The 23,491-nt window shown below is 41.8% G+C and overlaps 1 protein-coding gene across 3 annotated transcripts in view; it reads right to left on the minus strand.

Moving 5' to 3' along the window:
- The window catches only part of FHOD3 (formin homology 2 domain containing 3), a gene marked incomplete at both ends in the record, with an annotated part of 396,588 nt that overhangs the window by 53,487 nt on the left and 319,610 nt on the right, over window positions 1-23,491 (minus strand). For all 3 annotated transcript variants that reach the window (XM_084260348.1, XM_084260347.1, XM_084260346.1), the window contains 4 exons: window positions 4,653-5,542; window positions 9,148-9,447; window positions 17,419-17,633; window positions 22,173-22,223. In XM_084260348.1, coding sequence (XP_084116474.1) covers window positions 4,653-5,542; window positions 9,148-9,447; window positions 17,419-17,633; window positions 22,173-22,223 — 1,456 coding nt within the window. The remainder of the gene's footprint in view (window positions 1-4,652; window positions 5,543-9,147; window positions 9,448-17,418; window positions 17,634-22,172; window positions 22,224-23,491) is intronic.

Raw genomic sequence — 23,491 nt, forward strand, 5'->3', positions numbered from 1 at the left:
TAGAACTTTTCCTCCTTTCAGTAAGAAAGTTTTCTTTTTCTTGGGGAGCTACCTGAAGGATTAGAGATGCAGCTTCCCCTGTAAAGCAGCTATTTTAACTTCCAGAGCCATTAATCCCATTTTCAGGACCACAGTTAGTGGCCAAGACCACATTAAAACAAGCAAGCTCCACCAGAGACTGCTTCCCCTTGAATTTGTCCTGCACAAAGCCTTTTTTAAACCCTCCCTTTTTCACCTTGTCCTTTGCAGCACAGAATTACATGGGTCCAAAGAATTTATGCAGAAGGGAAAAGGCTGGGGGAAAATGAGTTAAATTTAGGCTTCCCACATGCAATAAGTAGGCCTCAAATCTGCAGCTCTGCTTTTAGGCTCCTAAGTTTGACAAGAGAAACATATTCATTTGAGGGATGTAGGATGCCAACTGCTGGGATGATTGTGACTTGGACAGAGCACTCTTGCCTTAGCAGTGAGCTACGAAAGACAGATGAGCTGCGCAGGAGATGTAAACAAGTAGGCATTTTCCAGAGCTGTAACTGCATGTGGGGTATAAAAATTTGGGGTAAGTAACTGTTTTCAAAAACAGGGGCAGAAGAGATTTAAAAGCCATTGTGGGGACAACAGCTGAGTTACAAAGAAATCCTCTCCAAATAAAGGAAAGGATGAAGAAAAGAGAGAGGTTTTACTACTACGAACTTTATTACCCTACCACTAGGAAAAGAATTCCTTTTTGTCTGCAATGAAACTGCACATGTGTAAGTGTCTGACTGTTAAAATAAGCTACAGCCATTAATTTCTATTAAAATATTAGGTAACTTCAGACTGTGTTTTATAAGTTCCTTAACAGAGAATGACCAAATGCTTGAGGGAACAGTGTACTAGTGCACTTGATTTTGCATTTTAATGTGTCAATATGTAACGTGAGCCCTCGACTGCTGAAAATTAGGTTATTAAATGTAAACACAAAATTAATTATAAAATGCAAATATATAAGGTGGTATAATTTGTGGGAAACAAGCATCCCTGCAAGGTATTAACAATTGCAGTGAGTTGGGATGTTTACAAGACCTAACTGGCCAGATTCTGTTGCCTCTATTGAAGGCTGGATAGTCAAGATCGGTTATCCAAAAACTGGTGTCGGCCCACAGAAGGTGATCTGCGGTCTGATGAGCACATAGACTAAAATATGTCTCTCTGCTTTAATTAAGATGGGAAGCAGAAAAAATTATAACACTTTTCCAGTTGATCACATAAATAAGTAATTTTATATGAGAATCATGTTAGAAATATCTCCCATGTTTAAACTGCATGAGCAGTACAGAAAAAGATGAACAAACCCTTAATAGCAAGCTGGCATTTTTTAAATTTCTCTCTCAATTAGCAAGGATTTAGCACTGAGAATTTAAAATGGAATCACTCAGCTGCCACTGGCTTTGTCCAGGATACATCATATATCATCTTTCTCAGAAATTCTGGTCCACATTTATGACTTGCCTTGGCATTTATTCAAATTGCAACCATCGTTTTTAAAAGGAGTTTGTGTCTAGACATGTATTACATGTGCACATGAAAACATGTTCCTTAATTTTTCACTCCTAGTTTTTATGTCTGTAGGCACATGATGGATCACTGTGTCGCACAGTGTATAGATGAATCAGCAAAATAATACTTCCAAATGACATGCAGAACGAAGTGAATGGCAGAAGGGGCAAACACCACCACTTGATTCAGTAGTGTCTGGATGTGTTCATTTCTCTACACAGGAAAATAAACACTTTGAAGTACTTTGCCAAAATACCTGCTTTGTTTGGCAGAGTGAGAAGGAAAGAAACTCTTGAATGTCTTGGAGGGGATACCTGATCACTCTCTATTCACAAAGAGAGTGCCATGGTCTTCTAGTCCAGAAAATACATATTCTGGAACCAAAGGTGTTCCACTAACTATAATCAATATGTGGGTTGTCCAGTGTGGCATAAGTTTCCCTAAAATCAAGAATCTCCCCTCCCTGCCCTCCCTTCCCCCCTCCCCCCCAACTCCCATATTATATCCTACAATTTAAAATCCACTTTATTTTATTGCGGTCTATTGTGTTTAATGAAAAACTTCTCATGAGCCAGGAAGTAGCTGTTTATAGCGGTGTGTTGTGGAAATCACAGTGAAAGATTAGAAACTGCAGTAAAATTGGTTACAGCTGTATGAAAGAGCATATGAACAAGATTGAGCCAAGCCCCCCCTACACACCCTGATTTCGCTTTTCCTCTCATCTTTCTGGACTGTTCCTTTTCCATGCACCTGCTTCCATCTATTGCTATGGAATCTGGAGATCTGACTTTTGATTTGTTGCTCTGCGCTCTTTTTCTTTTCTTTTTCAGCTGAACCAACTGAGCTGTGAGTCAGACTTTACGATATTATAGAATAAACCTGTTTTGGACTGCAGCCATTGGACAGGAGAAACTAGACACAACGGGGAATGTACTCCCTGGAAATAAACCAAGAAGTCTGGAAAAAGCGAGAGCTATCCTAATTTGAGTGCAATCTTCATACCAAACCTCAAGTCTTTTACAGATTCAGCGGACTGCTTAATTATTCCCACTCTCACTTGATCTAAGGACCATCTCCTACCCTGGAAGATTTGCTGGTATTCCCCAAAACCACACGTGAGTCTCAGAAGTTGGAGTAGACCTCCACTATGGTATTCCTTGGTCACCACTGTCTTCTCTACAGAGACAATGAGACTTCTATGTCTGTGTTACAGGACAGGGTGGAAAGCGAGCCAAAATTATAATGTCTCATGCAGAGAGCAGTTATTAGTCTCCAAGAGGAAAGCAGTCACCTAAATCATTCCTCAGACTTGCACTAATTTCAAAGAAACCTGCTCACTCATCCTCCAGCCAGAAGCCAAAAGCTGTGCCAAAGCATCAGGCAGGTTTGGGAAGAGAGCGTGGTGGTGGGGGAGATGGCCAAAGGTGGTTTGGGAACGTGCATGGTGGATGAATGGAAAAGCGAACAAGTCAAAATTCCAGCATTTTAACATTTTATCAGTATTTCTGGGTGAGATTAAAAGATTAAGAATCAGCCAGACTGATCCATTACAATGCTGGCATTTAGCACAAAGCTAAAGTTTGGAAATGGCAAATATGTCATCATTCCACATTCAATTCAAGGAATTAAATGTTTTATGGATCTAAGAAAACACTCTCATTCCTTCCATCTATGAGCCATCTGTGGCAGATTTGTATTTACAGGGAGAGAGATGAGGAGTAACACGCCACGACATCACCAGCATTCCTTCCTCAGTAGAAAAGGAATTAGAGAGAGAAATTAATCTCAGTGTCGGCCAAATGAACGACAGATCAGCTGAATGTGTTTTTTGAGCTGCTACACCATACTTTTCAGATCTACATATATCCGTGTCACAGAAAAATTCAGCTAAGTACAGCGATGGCAGGATCTCCACAAGCCATGTATTTATGTACCTGTTGTTTCCTAGATACTTAGTGAGGGGCTGGATTGTTCCAATTGCAATGGTTCCACTTGGCCATCACCAAGAATGACTATTAGACAGTTCTGAGTTAATAACCCAAGCAAGTGACTCAATGAACTTTTGCCATAAGACATTCAGTCTCCCCAGATTAAGAGCAAACAATAAGATACATGATACATCACCCATACGACTTTTTCCCAGCCAAAGAGAAGTAAAACATTCAAGGTACTGACTGGGTTTTATGTCACTATAAAACATATAGGAAAACACAGAAAACATACAAGTGATTATTTAAGTGAGATGGACGTCTTTTACTGGCATTTTAACTGGAAAAACTCCATTGTTTCTCTGATGCCGATTATTCCGCTTAGAAGAGAAAGAGTTTAAATAGCCATGAAAAGCAAATGTTCAAGCTAATAACTTTTTTAATGCTACTTCAAATTCCTACTAAATGTAACCCTAAAAGACTTCCTTCTGTTGTCGAGTCTAATGTTAAACAGCCCCGCCACCGGCCTTTGCAAGTTTATAACAATGCTCCTAAGGAAGAGGGAATTCTAGCTGCAGAAGACGTAGTTCCTGTGCCAGCCTCTATCCTAAAAGTTGGCCAGCTGTGCTGTACAAATTAAGGGCTTAAAATAGGCCTGGTCACCAGTACAAAACAAAAACCCAACACTCCTGCAGAGTTTAGCAGTAAGCTTGGTCCAGCCTTCCGAACTAAGCACACGTGTAGGCTCTTTGCAGCAGATTCAGCCTGATCTTCTAACCCTTCCACATAACCATTAGGAAAATCTTACCGAGCGAGGCCCTGTCAAATGCAGAGAAATGAATCATCATCACACTGCCCCTGACCTTTATATGAATGTAACAGAGGATATTTCAGATTTCAACAGCGAGTTGGGCACACAGCTGTGAACTGTGCCTAATGCACGACTTGTTGGTATTCCCCACCTGAAATGACATTCCAAAGCCAGCAGACCTGACATAAGAGGGCAACTTGGCACGCACACCACCCTAGTCTCATCTCCTAGTTTCAGGCCATGGAATATCTTCCGTCATAGGCAACACATCCAGTGATTTCCACTGTTTTCATACAAACAACATAAATCACGTAGGCCTAAGAATAAATACCGATACAATAGCAAAATAATAGCAAGCTGAATATGAGCTGTACCTTTGTGACAGGCAGTTCCTTGGATTTAGACTCAAAGAGATGCTCCAGTTTGGAAGTGTCCACCTTAATGGGTTCCAGTTTCGACCACAGGAATTCTCTGCAGCGTTTGTTGTTTTTACACTGCCACTCAAATGGCCGTACCTCGTTCCAAAACAGACGGATGGTTTTCTTCTTCTTTATAAATGCTGGCTGACCCCTAGAAACCTGGGGTGACCCTAAACCCTGAGGAGTGCTGAACAGCGGAGGAGGAGCCAATAAATTAGCAGAGGGTGGAGGTGGAGGCGGACATCCAAACAGCGGGGGAGGTGGTGGAGGAGGCAAACCCAGAAAAGAAGGTGGAGGTGGAGGAGGGGGAACAAGGGAGTCCCCAGGACCCATATCCATGTCCAACACATCTACATCATCCTCCTCCCCCAAGTCTGTAAAATCCATGTCTTTGATTTTAAGTTCTCTAGGATTAGCCATCAGCTGATCCCAGATGTAGTCAGATTCCTTCTTTGGCTGTGCTGGTGTTTTCTCAGGGACCTGTTCACTGATTTCATCTTCAGGCATGGCTGTCCCCTTGGCCAGCTCACCACTGTTGAATTTTTCCGCAAAGGCTTTCACGCTGCCTTGGTTGTCCAGATTTCCAATCTCCATCTTTTTGACACTTTCATCTTTGGCCTGCTTGGTGGCCTGAAGGATAGAGATCCTACTGGCTAGGCTAGTGAGTGAGTCCTCGCTTTCCTCCGTCTCCTTCTTTTCCTCCTTCGCCTCCAGCTCCTTATCCTCTTCATCCTTGGGCTTTTTGTTATGGGCATACAACATGTCCAGCATAAACCGCTTGTTGTTGAGGATGTTGCTGCACTGCTCATTCACACCAGCATCCTGAATGGTCTGTGACCATGGACCTGCAATCACACACACACAGATGGGAAGAGTCAGGGGGAGGGAGCCAGAGCACCAGTAACACTCTTGAATAAATACATTTCAGAAAATAATTGGGGGGGTGAGGGGGGGGGGGGGGGGGCGCATGCACAACTAGCCTGAAACTGGGCAAGCAGTAGCTTTTAAAATTGTGCACTAAGAGACAGTACTGACATATGGCCCCATCTTGATGGGCTGGGAGTAATTCTCAAAACAAGGAGTGGGAGCAGAAATTAATCAGTGTAGCTGGGGAGGGACTATAGAACCGTCAGGGTTTTAAGGTTCAGGTTTCTCCTGAAATCTGCCCGATTTCACTTTGTACTTACTACCCCAGCTCATTTTATACAGTGCATAAGTGCTCAGAAAATTCTGAGCACCGGGTTTTAGCCCCTGGAGTGGGGCTTAAATATCATGGCAATAGCACAAACCAGGTCATTGTCATACTTTTCACCTGGCCGTAAACTGGAACCACCCCACTTTCTTATAAAAGAGATTGTCCCTGCCTGATATCAAGGTCAACGCGTAACTGCCTACTCCTCCTCCCTCCCTGCTGGCTAGGGGAGGACAGCTTTCACATCTGGCTGTTCCTCAGACCTCCTGGCTTCACAACACAGGCTATTTGAATCCCAGAGCAGGCTGCACAATACCCCAGGGTACAGGTCCCAGGACAACTCAGTCAGCATAAGCATAACCAAGATTTTTGAAGTTATTTCTAGGAATACGAGCATTTTTATAAAAGATTTTTGAAAATGCTGTTTATCAGCCACTGCTACTCTCCCTGCAATGTGTGATGGAGTTGAAAGCCTAATGGCCCTCTTCCCACATCATAATCATTTAACTTGTCAGTGTAATGAAGCTTCATCTTTCCGATTACTGTTTTTCTCCCCAATAATCTGCAAAATACCACATTTGAGACAGCACCATAAATAACAAACCATAGCACTCAAACTGTAAAAACAAATGATGTAAGCACCTCTTCCAATACATTTCCCTGAATATAATACTGCTAACCAATGTGGATAATGTGTCCAAAAAATTATGGTGCTGCTTTTTCCAGTGGGCATCAGATGAAGTGATTAAACTTGGTCAAAGATAACTCTTCACACTTCCTGTATTTCCCATAGGGGATTCCTTCTGTCCCCCACAGTCCTTAGACACTTCAATATATTTTTATAAAGTCTATTTCTTAACCACATCTTATTTCAATCACTTGCCTGCCTTCTTTTTGGCCCCTTTTGATTCAAGATTTTCTTTTATACCTGTCAGTTGCCCTTTCTCCCAAACTTCCATTTTATCTCTGTTTCTCTCTTTATAATCACACTTTTCCAATACTTTAGAGTTGTAAACATCTTTTATGGCCTCTGTCATTAACAGAGTTGCTCCCTTACCATGACATCTAGCCCTGTGGTCTGAGGTGGTGTCCACTTGGTGAGATCCACATGCAGGGCCCCACAACTACCCCCATCCTTTTAAAATAACACCCCATTAAAATGTAGGATGGGTCTCACAGCATGAAGCATATGGACAGCAATGACTCTCACCTCTATCCAGATCAATCTCTAAACCACATTTTAAAATGTGTCCAGAAGTTTAACCCCAAGAGTCCATTTTTCAGCCAACTGATACAACCTCTAAAACTGTTTCCTTCTACTTTCCTGCTGGAGGCTTGAATGCTTCCATTACATGTTTATTTTTTCTCAGACTTTACCCATGGGATTGCTTTGTCACAGAGATTTGAGACTTTAAAGATTGCTCCCAGGGTCCTTCCTGCAAATCCCACATGAGCTACCCTCTCTGTTTCACCAGTGGGGATCTTCCAGGATTTAATGCCTTTGCAAAACTGCTCATCAAATTTCCACCAGACACGATCCCTAATTTGGGCTCCCCAAGGCTCCCTATGGCTCTCCATCTGCTGCAGCTGATCAAAGATTATTGCTGCAAAAACTGCTGCAGCTTTGATGTCTTCTGCCCTCCTCTCCACAGGTAAAGGTTTGAAACATCACTGGAGAAACAAGATTTGTTGTATGCCAAATTCAGCTGGATGGCTAACGAAGGAGGAGCCGGGACCAAAGACTTTATTCCTCTGTCCTTAGTGCATCTGGGCAGAACCTCATAAATGGCAAAGTGCTTGTTGGGAATGTGAGAACTGCTGGAGAAAGTGCTCATATTTGCTTTCCAAATCTCCTTACCTACTAGAGAGCAAACAACTCACTACACAATATCTCCTACATAGCATGACCTAATAAATCTTTGTCTATGAGTAACATGGCTCAATTTTCAGGTTACAAGTTTTTGATACTGGGGTACATTTCTTAGCTTTTAACAAAAAGTACATACACACTTAATTAGTGTCTACTACATATCAGTAAGAGATGAGAGGAAAAGAACCCTCACTTGCACTTGGACTATGTCACAGTGTAAGGACATCCTTCATCTGTCATACCTCCCCTCTCTTTCCTACATTTTTATCCATCTACAGTCTTTAAGAGTACAACAGCATACGAATAACTGAATCTTGGTGCTGGTTGAAAAGAAGATAGCTCTTAAATTTAGAACAAATTTAACATACTGCTTCCCAGAAAAAATAAAAAAAGTCAAGAAAAAAGTGATAGAGTTTAAACACGAACAGTAGTACAATCTGACAGTTTATCTCTGTGAGGTAATCCCTGTGATTCAGAGTTATCAGGAAACAGCAAGACTACTTCATACTTTGGAACACTTCTTGTTTTCTTACTGAGATTTTAAAAAAAGGACAATGTACTCCACTATTCAGCCCTAAAAAAACTTGGGAACAAAATGCCCTAATTACATGATATTCCTTTACCTCCCTATAAAATAGGGAAAGGAGTAAATTATCAACAAAGATCAAAATTTCCATCCCTCCTTGCCTGGGCTGTATGACAAGCTCTGGTTGTCCTTCTCTCTCTGAGCAGAAAACTGTTCTTAAGGTGTTTTTCATGCCTGGTGGCATGTCTGAATAGAACAACTGGTAACTACAGAACTGGTCTTTTCCAGACAAAGCCCATCTCCATGTGCCTCCTCCACACCAGATAAAAAGATGGCCACAGCACAGACCTAATCTCAGCATCAACTATGTATCTCCCTCTGCTTTCTGAAACCTAGTCAAGACAGGAGAACTGAAGGGAAGCAACAAACATCCCAGCCCACACTGCTCTTTCTCTTCCATTAGAACAATGAGAAACCGTATCTGGAATCTCTCGACAAATCATGTCAGCGTGGCTCCTTGTCTTACTGCTTCATGTGTAGAAAACCCAAATAACTTCTCTGTGAGCTAGAGATGCAAGCTGCTGTAAGACAGTGATTCAATAGTTAAGATATTAACCTTAGGGGAAGAAAATGGTCTCAAATCAAAGGAAACTTCATTTCATCACGGTCTCGCTGTCCCTCAAACATAGAAACCCCACCAAAGTCTGTGGATTTCCAAGCAGAGAGTAGACCAGACTTGGCCATGGTGAAGCAGGTCTTAGGTGCAAAGAGTTTATTAGCTAATTAATGCAACATCAGAGCTGCTAATTTAACATTTTTTTTCCACCAGAAACCCTTCATTATTGAAAAAGCTTCACTTTACCAGTTTCATTGTCACTGGTTAACTTGTCCTCTCTCTCTTCCCTCTCTAAAGTGCTGCTTGCTGAGGATATGCTGGATGCAGAGCAGTTGTCTTTTTCATTCACTTCCTCATTCTGCCTCTCTTTTTCACTGAGTATTGCACTTTCTTCTGGCTCTCTCTCTGGTCCTTGCTCCACCTCACTCTCTGGTCCCACCTCTGTAGCCTCTATTTCCTTGGGTGTTTCCGTTCCCTGCTCGGCCTCAGCCTCCTGCTCTGGTTCTGGTTCTGTCTCTGTCTCTGGTTCGGGTTCACTGGCACTCACTGGTGGAGAGAACAATGGGAGAAAGAGATTCACTTAACAACGGAGTTGTCTCAGGCTCACTCCTCTAAACGAGAGCGACGTGAAAGTTGTACAAGTGCCTTATGGAAAGAAAATAAAGAGCAAGTCCAGGGCATGCTGAACAGCAGGAGCAACAGACTGATGAATGTTGTGTGACAACAGCATTGCACTTGAAAGTGGCCTGGCAAACCCCTTCATTTGCTGTCTGGAGCCAGCCCACTGTTTTTATACATACTTCCACAGCTGGAGCGTTGGATTTGAGTGAACCAGCAGAAAATGGGCATCCCACCTGAGCATGACATTGACAACTCAGTGCCTAGACAGAGCCAGGAAGGAAGAGATCTTTAAAAAAAAACAAAAAGGAGGGAGATTGTGGCTTTTGGTTGAATGTTCTTTGGGTTCTGGAAGAATTCTTTTCTCACCGGATGAGGAACACTTCAACAAAAAAATACAAATATTAGTTTTATTAACACAGTTGAATGGCACAGTCTGGAAATGGCACTGTCACACATTTGGCTGACAAAAAACATACGCTTTTTCATGCACATTTACTTCAGAATAGCCACATCATAACTGAACGGCGTTTCCAACTGCCTGGCATATGGCGCAAATTTAGTTTCCAACTGGTTGGCATATGGCATCCCATGAGCTGCTTTTTTATCGTCTGGCACACGGCAAACACGGTTCATAGTACACTCATGGTTTCTTCCCTGCTTTAGCACTGACAGTGAAAGTCATTCACTCATGTTTATGTGTTTTAGCTAGACCAGCAGATATTTGCATGCAAATATTCTCTGCCTGCTGCAAAGAAATCGAAGAGCATCCACACATATTCACACCAAGCAGCTGACAACTTTTGGAAAACTGAAACGGCCATGCGAGAGTGATGAAAAGGGACGTGCATGTTAGCTCTGCATACTCCCCAGGTTCCCTCTCTACCAATTCTTCTGCTGGGTCGCTGAACTACAATGACCAAATCACTCTTGTTTTTACCTTTTGTTAACTACTTTACACGAAAATATTGCCTAAGAGCCTTCTGGGTTTGCCATGGTCTTTGGCTCACATGATATACAATGAAACTTTCTTCAAGAACTACAGGAATCTTTGAAGGAAAATAAGTATTGCTCTGGAATGCAGTCCAAACATTTCAGTCCTTTAGGAGCAGGTAAATAGATTTAACCTGAGAAGCTATAAACCAAAATAATGAAGGTCACAATGTCTTCATAGGACTGTTTCATGTTGCGGGCCATTCCTATTCTCTGAGACACCCACAAAAGGAAAAATGATTTCTAACAATGCCTGTGACTACCTTTAAAACAACATGTTTTTAAACTAGTTTTCAGTAATGCATCTTCAGTGCCACACTATTCTACTTAATTTCGTATAATTTAAGCATAGAAAAATGCAATTTTTTTTTTTGCCACCAATTCCATTTGACCTAAGCTTTTATACTTTACAATTGTTTTTATATGTGTAGGTAGTAAAATAACCAGACAGGTATATGTAATACATTTATATAAAATAAATGTACACATAACATATCATGTATAGCCTATGCTTACTCAAACCCCTAAATTATAAACCATTCCCAATTAGAAGCTTACCTTTCCACCCTCTTCTACACAGATCGCATCTAAAAGTCTAATATTAGATAGGTGAGCAGCTCTGCACATAGAATCATAGAATCATCATGGTTAGAAATGACCTTCAGGCTCATGGTGTCCAACTGTCAGCACTACACCACTGTAACATCTAAAAGATCTGAAGTGCCACATGTACCCGTCTTTTGAACACCTCCAGGGACGGTGATTCTATAACCTCCCTGGGCAGCCTTTTCCAACACTTCACCACTCTTTCAGTGAAGAAGTTTTTCCTAATATCCAATTTGAACCTCCCCCAAAGCAACCTGAACCCATTCCCTCTTGTCCTCTCACTAGTTATTAGGGAAAAGAGGCCGACACCTGCCTCACTACAACCTCCTCTCAGGCAGCTGCAGAGAGTGACAACATCTACCCTCAGCCTCCTCTTCTCCAGGCTGAACAGCCTCAGGTCCCTCAGCCTCTCCTCATGAGAACCATCCTTTAGACCCCTAATCAGCCTCTTTGCCCTCCTCTGCACCCTCTCCAGCACCTCAATGTCCTTCCTATACGGCAGCACCCAAAACCGCATCAGTACTCGATGTGCGGCCTCACCAGCACTGAGTACGGGTTAAAGTCACCTCCCAGGCCTTGCTGGTCACACTGTTCCTGATACAAGCCAGGATGCTGTTGGCCTTGTTGGCCACCTGGGAACACTGTTGACTCATGTTGAGGTGGGTGTCATTCAACACCCCCAGGTTCCTCTCTGCTAGACAGCTCTTCAGCCACTCTTCCCCCAGCCTGTAGCGCTACTGGGGATTGTTGTGGCCTTCTCTCTCCAAATATGCCTTACCTATGACTGCACCCCAGACCCTGTCTATGAGAGAAACAAAATTATAGGGAGCTGGCAAGAAGTTGGAAGACACTCTGCATCAGAGTGGTGTGTTTCTCACCACAGCTGTCAGCATGTAGATACAGCAGAAGAGCATTTAAAGTCAAGCCAAGATTTGAATATAACTGAGATCCGAGCTCAGGAATCCTGCACGAGTCCCTGGAACTAACATGGTACTGTAGAATGGAAGACTCTGAGCTTGCCATGATGCAATGGTCCATATATACAAATGTCATGAATTCATCAAAGCTCAGTATAAGTTTTACATGTTTCTCTCTAAAACAAAATCTGTCATGCAATAACCAAAAAGGTCAAGTCAGGTGAGGTAGAGAAAGAAGCTGACAAAAAAAAATGTCTCATGTTTTATGGCACCTTTGTCATCAGGAAGCTACACTGAAGATTCAATAGGATAAAGCCAGGGGAGACTCTTCATACAAGAACTATTCCATAAATACCAGAAAGATGCGCTATTGTAGCAGAATCTGATATATAACAAAAATTAAAGAGAATTATATTGACATAGGCTGTTTTTTTGAGTTTAAGGAGTATCAAAACTTAAACCTGTGTAGAACAAAACAGGGATATGCTAACACTCATTCTGACAGTCTCTCTCTCTTTAGGGATGGTATCAATCCACCAGTAACCTAAATAACTTATGAATAGTGACCTATGGCCAGTAGCACTTCCCTTAAAAAGCTGTTAAAAATCAAATCTCTCAGCAAGCACTAGATGGAGAAGAAAGTAAGCAAAGCGGATTTGTGTCCATCCCTTGCAGTTCCATCATGTAATCCATTGGGCTGATACTGGTGAGAACTTCTAAAGCAGTTAAAAAATACGATTCTTAGCGACTGCTTGGTGGTGGCCTGTTTAAGATAAGGTGGCACTTTCAGTCCTGTATCTACAGGATCAAACTTCATACCACTCTAACACTACTCTAAATGGCAACCTTGCAGGTGGCAACCAACTCAAATAACAGACCAGACTCTGGTCCCAGTCTGCATACTTCTCCTGGTGGAGAGTGCGAAGACTCAGGGAAGCAAGCATGGCTGTATCAAAAAGTATCAACAGCAAAGAGGGCACTCCTGAGGTATTCAGAAGTGTGATACAATGATAAGCAGATTTTTAATTTTTTTTTTTTAAAGACTCAATTCTTACACATTTACAGTTCTTAGAAGCTAAATTGGGATTGCCAGATTCAGTAGTACAGGTAATCTCTTTGCACTTGTATATGCTGTTTTTCAAACTTCTCTCAAGGTTTAGCTTCCATTCCCCACGTGGCCTCCCATTAAAAGAAATGAGGGAGATGTGGTCTTTAAATGACCAGAAGTTTTACTTGCAATTGCATTAATCAGGAGGAGGAAAACTGAATGCGGTTTTAAGGACTAATTTTTGAGTCATATGCCCACTTCTTTTTCTGCCAGAACTTAATCTCTAAAAATGCATTGTTGGAAAAAAATGTGAAGACTTGGAAGAATGAAATCTCCCAAAGAAGCTGTATAACCTCATGACTAAAAGGGACAGTAGCAGGGTCCCTTAATGAAAGTGTGAAGATTTTGTTCTGAGAGATGGTGTAATCTGCATTTTCTGACACTTTCAAGACTTGGCCACATAAAGCCCTATAGCAACTTGATCCACTATGATTTGATCAGATGTTGGCAATAGCCATCTTTTGAGTGAGAGGTTAGAGAGGACAGCCAGGTGCTCCTTTCTCAACAACACAGCTATGAACCTGTAATGCTGTACAGGGACAAGGAGGAAAACAACTTTTATTTTGATACTCAACTAAAACCAAACCCTGAGGCAGACACAAGATATCCTATCCTTAGTAAATGCTGACAAGACCCCAACCCCTACTCCCATAAGCCCTCAGAAAGAACATACATCCCTCCAGGCCCACATCTTATTCCCTGCCAATGTAACAGATTGGGCAACTGCACTTTCATCTATATTCTCTGATTTCTATTTGGAGCTGGGAGATATGTACACTATGTTTCTTGAGGATGCACAAAGTAAATCCAGACAGCTATACCTACCCAAGCCCTCTTGGTTCAATTGTTTGGGCATCTCTTAAAAGTCTTGGTTGTTATCGCTCTTCAGTTCCTCCAGCACAGGAGAAACTCTCTTTCTCTACCCTACCTCAACCTTTTCTTTCCATTCCTTGTGATGGTAAAAGCTGCACAGAGCGATCACCAGCAGGGAGCTTGTTCTTCATTTATGTTAGGAATGATCTTTCTTTGTCTCTCACCCCAGTTCCCTCTCTTACTTTACGTACTAAGACTCTTTTGGCTCTACAACTGGCGCTGCATTGGCCTCACTGCACCCTTGTGCCCTGATGTGCCTCCATTTACTGAGATTCACAGAATTCACAGAATCATAGGGGTTGAAAGGGACCTCCAGAGATCATCAGGTCCAACCCTCCTGCCAAAGCAGGTTCCCTAGGACAGGTCACACAGGTAGGCGTCCAGATGGGTCTTGAACATCCCCGGAGAAGGAGACTCCACCACCTCCCTGGGCAGCCTGTGCCAGGGCTCTGTCACCCTCACTGTGAAAAAGTTCTTCCACATGTTGGTGCGGAACTTCCTGTGCTCCAACTTGAGGCCATTGCCCCTTGTCCTGTCTCCACAGACCATTGAAAAGAGGCTGGCCATTTCCCTCTGTCTCCCACACTTCAGATATTTATAAACATGAATCAGATCCCCTCCCAGTCTTCTTTTCTCAAGGCTGAACAGCCCCAGTTCACTCAGCCTTTCCTCATAGGAGAGATGCTCCAGGCCCTTAATCATCTTTGTAGCCCTGGTGATGCTTTCACCAGTCCTACTTTAGGCAGTATTTGAACCTTGCTCAGCTAATATGTTCAAAGGTTTCCTCCTGTCCACAATGAGCACTTTGGCTGGCCTGCTTACTTCCTCAAGTGCTAAAAAATTGCTCCTGTCTGAGAAAGGTTTGTCTCCAATTCTTTTGTGGACTGACTTCAGAGATGCCTTGGTTGTTGTTGCTCTCCTTTACTGCACATGTGCGCTTCATAAAATATTCTCCAATGAAATTACAAAAAAGGAAGTAGCTGCTCTGAAAAAAAAAGTTCTATTTTGTAGTTATGGGCCTGCCTTCATTTCCTCTGAATGCCATATCCCACGTTTTACAAGAGTAAGTCTTGATTACTTTAGTGGAACTTATTGTTTTATATGAGAAAACACTTCAGCTCAGTAAGTCCAGATTTTTATACTGGGTAAAGATATTGAGGCATTTCACAGTGTGGGACAAAGTTCCACAGACAAAATCCATTTCCTTCTTAAGCCCAGTAGATACTGGTTGGTGAAAGGACACTTCAGCACAAATGGCATAAAATAAAAATCACTTCTTGTTTTGCTAGTAAAGGACCAGACTTGCTGTTTGACTTCAGGTTCTGAATTTTGCAGACAAATATGACACAACCATTAACACTTTTCTCGCAGAGTCTTTGGAGGGTCCTATGCACAGAACTGAGGAAGTGTTCTCCTGCAATTTTATCCTTGCTTGGGAAGAGTGATCCCCAAGTTCAAAGCAACTGTTTGGGCTGCAAGTAATCCGAGTTCTGTTTCAGCTTTCCTACAACTGGTTTAAGGAAGTTAATGCCTCAGTTTCTCTATCTATCAAGCAGGATTTGTAACATTTCCTAAGGACAGTAAACTTTGAGATTTTAATTCATTATGGAGCATAAGGAACTCAGATAATAGTCTAGCAGCAATGCCACAAAACCTATAAATATGCCTGCCAGCTGCTGGCTGATATCCAACAACCTGGCCGCCTCCAGATGAGAGAGCCTGCCCTGCCCACATGCTCATTACTATCTATGACCTTTCCAATGCTTTTACTAGGCCTGAAACAGCTGTCCTTCCTCATGCACAGCTCCCACTAGCGTATGTAGACTCCAGGACCCTGTTCTGGTGCCGTCCTGGCCATCTGCCTGCAGCTGCCCTTGGCTGGAGGCTTATCCTGCTCCATCCATATGTTCTCTCCTTGCAGTCCATTTGCCAGGCTTCCAGGTGCTGTCCTCTGTTGCCTATTGATATTGCCAGGAGTTTTAGTAGAGATGTCCTGCCTACCCACGTGTTGATAGCTTTGCCATATTCTGGCTGCCTGAAGTTGCCCTGTACACCTGCTCTAAATGTATTCCCCAAATGGATTGTGCTGCTCCATTTCATGCCGCAATTTTTTTGGAATGCTTCCAGGAGAAATATGTTAAAATAATCATCATAAAAGAGATACTTGCTCCCTACCCAGCTCTGAAATCCTAATGGTGGAAAAATCCAGCTTATTTGCTCTAAAAGCAATATTGCACTGAAAAATAATGGGCATCTGGATGTTTCTGAATATCAGTGTTACAGGAAAATATCCATGGTTTTTAAGTTCAAATGATTCCACTGAGACTTTTAAGGTGCCAGACAAGAAAACTGGGAATATAATTGGGAAAATATATAAACCTAAATTAAATAAACTTCACCTACTTAGTACGGTGAGGATAAACATACGCAACATTTAGTATTTGTAACTTTTTTCTTAAATTGCCTTGCTTTATAGCATGCTACCAGCCATAACACTCAATAAAACCAAGCAGTGCAAGTTACAAATGCATTAATCACCAATAGCACATAGCAGGAAATCAAATAAAATAAAAATGAATGATGGCGATAATTCACCCTCAACATGCATTCTAGCTCCCAGTGTTAATGCAGCATCATATGGTGCAAGTACAAGTCTGTAGGGTGGGTGTTTTTTTTTGAGGACTGAAGGAGGGGTACATGATGCAAGTGGCAGAATGACGTGCACACACAAAAAATATTGCTCTGTACACCGATAAATTATATGACAGCAAACCAACCGTGCAAACACTAATTATACTTTCCCTTTTGCTAATTGTCTGTGGTCTCTTTTAAGTCCTTTACTACTGGTGCTGCAGATTTAAGAGTTTTTGTTGGTGTTAAAAATAACCAACACTCCCTCCCTGCCTTCAATTCAAGACTTTTTCTGTTTGTCCCATTCAGCCTGTGCTCTGCTGGAAGGTTATTATAATCTTGGCATTCATCTGTTGCATTTCTTTCAGAGAATCCACATAAGCAAAATCTGTTGGCAGGAATATTGTTGGTTTAGTATTCAGTAACTTCTAATATACAAGTAACATGATGGTAAAATTAAGACCCTCTGTATGCTGTATTTTCCAATTATTCCATTCTAATAGCAACAGACAACGATAATATAAATCATAGCAACATTTAGCAGTGTATTCCTTGCTTGAAGAGATTAGAAGACATCCAGATTCATGCAAAAAAAAAAAAAAAAAAAGAAAAAAGAAAAAAGAAAGAAGCAGCATGAAACAATATTATAAGACCCTTTACTTTGGTATCTCGGAGGATATATTCTTGCACTCATGCACCAAAAATCACTGCTAGCCCAAGAGAAAAAGTGATAAAATCACTGCTCATTCCCCTGCCCTCCTTTTCACTTACCTTCTGAGGGCTGAGGGGTCCCACAGGGAGTGGAAGGGGTCTTCAGCTCTTCCTGGGACTCTGTGGATGCTGGGCTGACACACTTGGGTACAGGCGAGGATGGGGCTGAAGGAGATCTCAGGTTCAAGGACAGCTCACTTCTGCCCCGGCTTACACTCCGACTCTTCAGCTCCTTCTCATACTCCTCCGCTGCCAACCTCTCCAAGTATTTGTATCTGAAAGTTAAATTCCAGAGGGTTTCCGTAAAGAAAAAGAAGTCTGTGGCTGATGCTTGTTTATGGATGAAACACCTGCAGAGAATGAGCTGACTTCCTGACACAAGGGGTATGGCGCTAAACTGCCTGCCTGGTCAATCTGCCAAAAAACACACACTAAAGCAAAGACTATTGCCCCAAAAAATGTTAAATGGCTCATGACAAAACAAAAGCAAAAAGCAGCAGAGTTGAAGAGTCCTTAGATACAGTATTGTGTCTGCATAGTCTCTCTCCTTTTGGAAGCGTTTGTCTGCCCTCCTTTTCACCCTCCTCCTTCGCCTCCTCCTCCTCCTCCTCCCAGCCCTCCCTCACCCAAAACTAAAATGGGAGGGGAAAAAAAAAAAAAAAAAAGAAAAAAGGAAAAAGAAAAGAACACCTCCAAAGCCAGAGCCCCTTAATACTGAAGCAACTATCCAACGTCTGAGACTTGCTGCAAGGAGAGGAAAGGGGTTCAGTGCAGCAGACAAAACCAGATCTCCCTGAAAATAATATCAATAATAAATGCTTGGATTGACTATCTAAAGTCTCTGAACCTGCTTCTATTTGCTCTGAGCGCAATGCACTGGAATTCACTTTGTTCTCTCCAGAGTCTACAATGGAAAGTTTTCTTTTTTTTTCATTCTAAAAAATTTCTGTGCCGGACTCAGACATCCAATAGCTTGGACCTGACGTCACATGTAGTTTATTCATCAAAGTCACTTTAAAAGAACAAAGATACATCTGTTTTGCATTTTAGGCAGGCAGAACTCACTAACTGTTTATTAAGACCAGCTACCAATCATATTCTTCATAGTGTGCTTTATACATTTCGACCAAAATAACTTTGAAATCTGTGCCTCTTCCAGATGTCTGCTAATTTTATCCACCATTATTTGCTAAGGAATAAATTCATGAATACAGCTGGATTGGGCTTTAAACTGTTTGTCTTACCCACAAGTGAACTGTTAAACAGGTTAATCAAGACTACCGCTTATGTCCCTGAAACACTGTGGTCATCCTCCTACAACCCACTGCTGTAAACACTTCGTAACAGGGAATACCTCTCCTCCCCTCTCCTGCCTCACTGACAGCCCGAACTGGTGTACGAGGGTGGGTTAAAAGCAGGCAGGGTAAAGAAGTCAGCCATATGTGGTAACAAACATGCTTACGACAGCTGGTAGCCACACATGCATGCACATTTGCAAACATCCACATAGAGCACAGCAACGTGTCTTTGAAGAGCAGCCCTTGTGTTTTCAGAGGCAATTTGCTTTATTGCAAACAGCAATAATGAAGAAAAAACTCATTTTATTTTATTCCTCCAGAGGTATGCACAGGCTTTGAACGAATTCTGCAAGAGAAGGAACCCCTACAGTCTCTGGATGAAAATATAACAAGCCACATACTTGTATGGTTATAAAATAGGAACTGTTTACAGTTCTAACATGAAGCCAATTCTTGAGAATGATTTTTGCCTTCTCAATAGAGGAGAAAGCCTTTCGCTGGCGTTAGCATGATGTTTAGTTACAGTTCACGAAGCCAGCCTTTCTTTTAACGGTGGTCACTTACATATTGCGCCTTCCGGCTCCTTGCAACTAGACCAGATGGGGCTTCAGCCTCATAAAGAGCCATTCAAATTGATGACTTAGCTCAGGCAGGTACAGCCCAGCTGGCTGCCACCGAGGAGGGATTTGCAGTTTGCCAACACTCCACAACAAAGATCTGGATGGATCCTTCTATAAGGGGGGGAACTGCAATGTTTTATTGTCCTTTTTTTCAGCTGCTTTAACATTTTAGCTTCTGTAGCTGTGGGCTGCACAGCCAACCAGCAAAGCAGAGGACTGGGATCAAGACGTGCCTTCTCAAAATACGTTTGCTACACTGAAAGAAAAAAGGGATCCAGAACAACTCTCATAGCACTACATCAGCATAACTAATTATTAAATGGGCAAGCTAATAAGCAGAGATGGTAATTTAACTGGGAAATAAAAATTATTCTAGAAACAGTTAGTAACACTTCACACTTGATAGGCAACCTATATTTTGGGTATTTTTTGTTTCAGACCAATGCCTTAACAATGAATGCCAGTGTCAAATACCTAAGGTCTCATGAAGTCCAAAACCTGAAGTTGAAAGGATGAGCGATTGTCCCTCTACTGCAGTTGGCTCCTCCTCTACAGGACTGACACATTCCCTCTGTGTATATACTGCTATATTCCTTTAAATCACAGAAACCTGCAGGCATCAGGAAACCTATGCCGATTCTATAGACAAAGAGCCAAAAATCTGTGGGTATTCTGCTTGGTATACCTCATGAACATGATATTCCACTTACCATCTTCAAGCAGATAAAAATAACGTTGTGAGATCTCTAGGTCTCCGAGCAATGCCCTGAGGGTGACTTAAAAATGTTTATGTACTAACAAAGTCACAGGTTGGAAAGCATCTGAGCTGTAAATCACACTGAAGAGCGCCTGGGAGCTCACCATTGTTGGGCTATTTTTAAACTACCACTGGCATGTACCCAACCAAGCAAAGTAAAAGCAAAAAAAAAAGGCCTTAAATCACTGAACAGCAAGAACACATGAAACAAATGGTGTGGAGTTATGCTCAGACCCCTTGAGCTGCAGGCATCTTTCTCCCTCACACTGAGGCCACCACAGAGCCACTGGAAAAGTGGGTGCCTGTAGTATAGAGCTCTAGGGTGATACGACAGTGCACAGAAGCAGTGCTTTTAACAGAGCCTTTCCTATGTGCTCAGTATCATCTCCTTCTGCTTTTCCACCCTGAACAGGAGCCAGTGTCCACGTTTTAGCTAGGATTTTAGCACCTTGGCGGTAGCATTTTCTTACAGTGCATGCATTCTCTTTAAATGTGTCAACATGCAACTTCCTTTGCAAAATTAAACCTCATTTGTGCAAAGGTATTTGGTAAAAAGACAAAAAGGTGTCCCAGAAGATAAATGGAATGGGCTTCTGGGGCAAGACTTCACTTGTCCAAGTTTTCTCCAATATTTATGTGCTGTCAAAGCAAACATGTATCTTTCCTCTTTATGAGGAAGAACTGATTAGTTTTAACATTTCAGTTCAAAAGAGCCCCGAGGATAAACACGTTCCTAATGACCAGTGAAATTGTCTCACGTTGCACAGCAGTGATGCCCTGCTGGTGAACACTTCCCCCAAAATACTCCAGATTACTTGGAATATATTCCCTTACAACTTCAAAGTGCTGGAGATGCAGCATCTAATTTGTTTCAAATCTTGCTGACGAGCATGCTTGCTGTAAAAGGTTTTATTCAGCTGAGATCAATCTATGATGTCTGTGTGCTTGGGCATGTTTCATTTCAGAAAATGCTTTAAACTATTTGTAATTGCTTTGGCTGGAAGGACAAGGGAAAGCCCATCCACCTTTTCTTACTCTTGGAGATGTCAAAATAATTTTCTAATATTAGCTACTTCAGGAACAATAGATCAGAGTTTAGATTGCAGAAACGAACTCCCTCCTGTATAAGGATTTTGTGGGGAAAAGAAAAAAAATCAATGCACAAACCAAAAAAACCTCATCCCAAACCAAAACGCAGCAACACAATGATTGCTGAGATGGCCACTCTCATACTTTGATAATGTAATTCCAATTCTTGACAATCCAAAAGTATCTCCCAAGAATAACCTCTGGAGGACCATAAAAGCAGAACTGAAGCAATCTGGATGATATTTCATCTGCTATTTGTGTAGTAACATGCATACTTTCCAGGTAAAAACAAGAGCTCCCTCCAGGGTGTAATTACTAGTGGAGGTAAAGATGAAGCTACTGAAAGGCAAAGGTCTTTAGTCAAGTATTCCTTGAAAAATGTGCTTTCATAAGCACATAGCTCCCAGTCTAGTCCAGGGTTTCTAAACTCCTTAATTGAATTTTAAAAAAGGAAAAAAAAAACAACACAAAAACCTCAGCCACTTTCAATATGCTATATAAATAAAACTAAAACAATGCTGCAATGATAAACACTGCTAAGCTTTGTCATTTACTTGCTGATGTTTAGAGAGATCAGCAAAGAAAACTTGGCCCTGAAAGATAAAAATACGTGGGGAGTGGGTCAGAACCGTTTCCATCAGCCCGTGACTGCAGTTTTGCAACGCCTGTGACCCCAATTTCCTTTATCCTCAGTTGCCTTTTCTGACCCTCCAGAAAGCTTGGGACCCACTGGGTGAGAAAGACAGGCTTATTCAATTTGTAACTATACTAAATTTGGGCAAATTTCTGAGGCAAATGGAGTAAGCTTGTTTCCCACACAAATAGATAAAAGATAGTTCATCAATCATTCTTATGCATTCCAGTCCCGCTGCTTTTCATTTATTGCTCTGCCTACAGCTGGACTTCATTCTCCTCTTGAACGAAACAGCCACTTTCTTATAGAAGCCTTTCAGAATTAAAGTGTTCTGTGCATGCAGAGTTAAAAATGTAAATACAGAATATAGGAAGTGCAAACAACCAAAGGGAAGGATGGATGCATCATATACAAACCTCTCTTCTCTTGCTTGTCTTAATTCTTCTCTTTTGTCTAAATAATCACGGCTAGAAAGAGAATTGCAGTAATTTGCAGGGGAAACCAGAATAATAAGGTAACAGAAGTAGAAGTACAGTAGGAGAAAACAAGAGCGATACAAACAAGCTGATCAGAGACAATGAAGGCTGTTGTCAACAAAAACTATTTGATTTTGTAAAAAAGGCTGACAAGTATGTGTGTACACTTACCCATGCACGTACCACATGGACATGTACAGCAAATGCATAGTTTGGAAGGTCATTACAAGTAATTACAACCCCCCTTTCTCCCAAAAAAGTTAAGTACTTGAAGCACATTTTGAAACCTGGTTCCAGAAATTAGGCACCATGAACTGGACTCATCCATAAGGAGCGGGCACATTAGTGGCTATTACACCTTTCCTCATACGCTCCAGCTAGAATGCCCTGAAAGGGTGGCTGCAGGACCCGGCAGGAGAGTCCAAAGCAGGGAGCATACAGTACTGCCCCTCTTTCTAATATCTTTCCTCAGTGTCTTTCATGTCTTGCCATGGTTGGAAACAGGACAGCAGAGTGGTGCTACTGAGTAAGACAATGCTTCCTTCTTACAGGGTCTGTGCAGGACAATGAGACAGTAAGCAACCTTTCACTTTTTTATTTTTCACCCCGAGTTTTGAATACAAATCTCCCTCTATTTCAGCTGTCCTTCCCCCAGCTCCTCAAGTAACTCATGTTTAGGTTTTGACAAGTTAGCTTTGCCAGATGACTGGGGACCGTGATTTCGGGGAGGCCTGTCACATCCACACAGGTGGATGCAAATTTACCCAGGAGCACAGCAGAACCCAGTGAAAATCCAGCCTGCTTCAATATCACATGAAGGTATTTTCAATATTTTGTTGAATAACCTGCACAAAATTGATGAGACTTTTACCTTATCTCTTACATTCTTCTACAGTGTAACCTGTGAGTACTGTAAAGATTTTCAGAACTACTCCATTTATGAATACAATACTTTTTTTTCTATATATATTTTGTCACCGGATGAATTACTTATCACCTACTATACCATCAGCTATCAAACATCTGCTATCAAGTGCTCTTCAAAAGTCCAGTAACATGGAACACATATTAGTGTTTCAAACTATCCCCACATCCTATGAATCCCTGAGCTGGTTATCCTTTCATCCTATTTTCAGAATATACTTTGGAATGACAATAGCTATGGGAATAGCTGCAAGGGAAAAAAAGATGAAATTCAGTTATTTTTCATGAGGCAAATTTAAAAATTACTCTTTCCCCTCTGACAAATTTCACCCTTC

This window comes from Gallinula chloropus (genome assembly GCF_964237585.1).
Source record: "Gallinula chloropus genome assembly, chromosome: 2".
NCBI classification, from domain to species: domain Eukaryota; kingdom Metazoa; phylum Chordata; class Aves; order Gruiformes; family Rallidae; genus Gallinula; species Gallinula chloropus.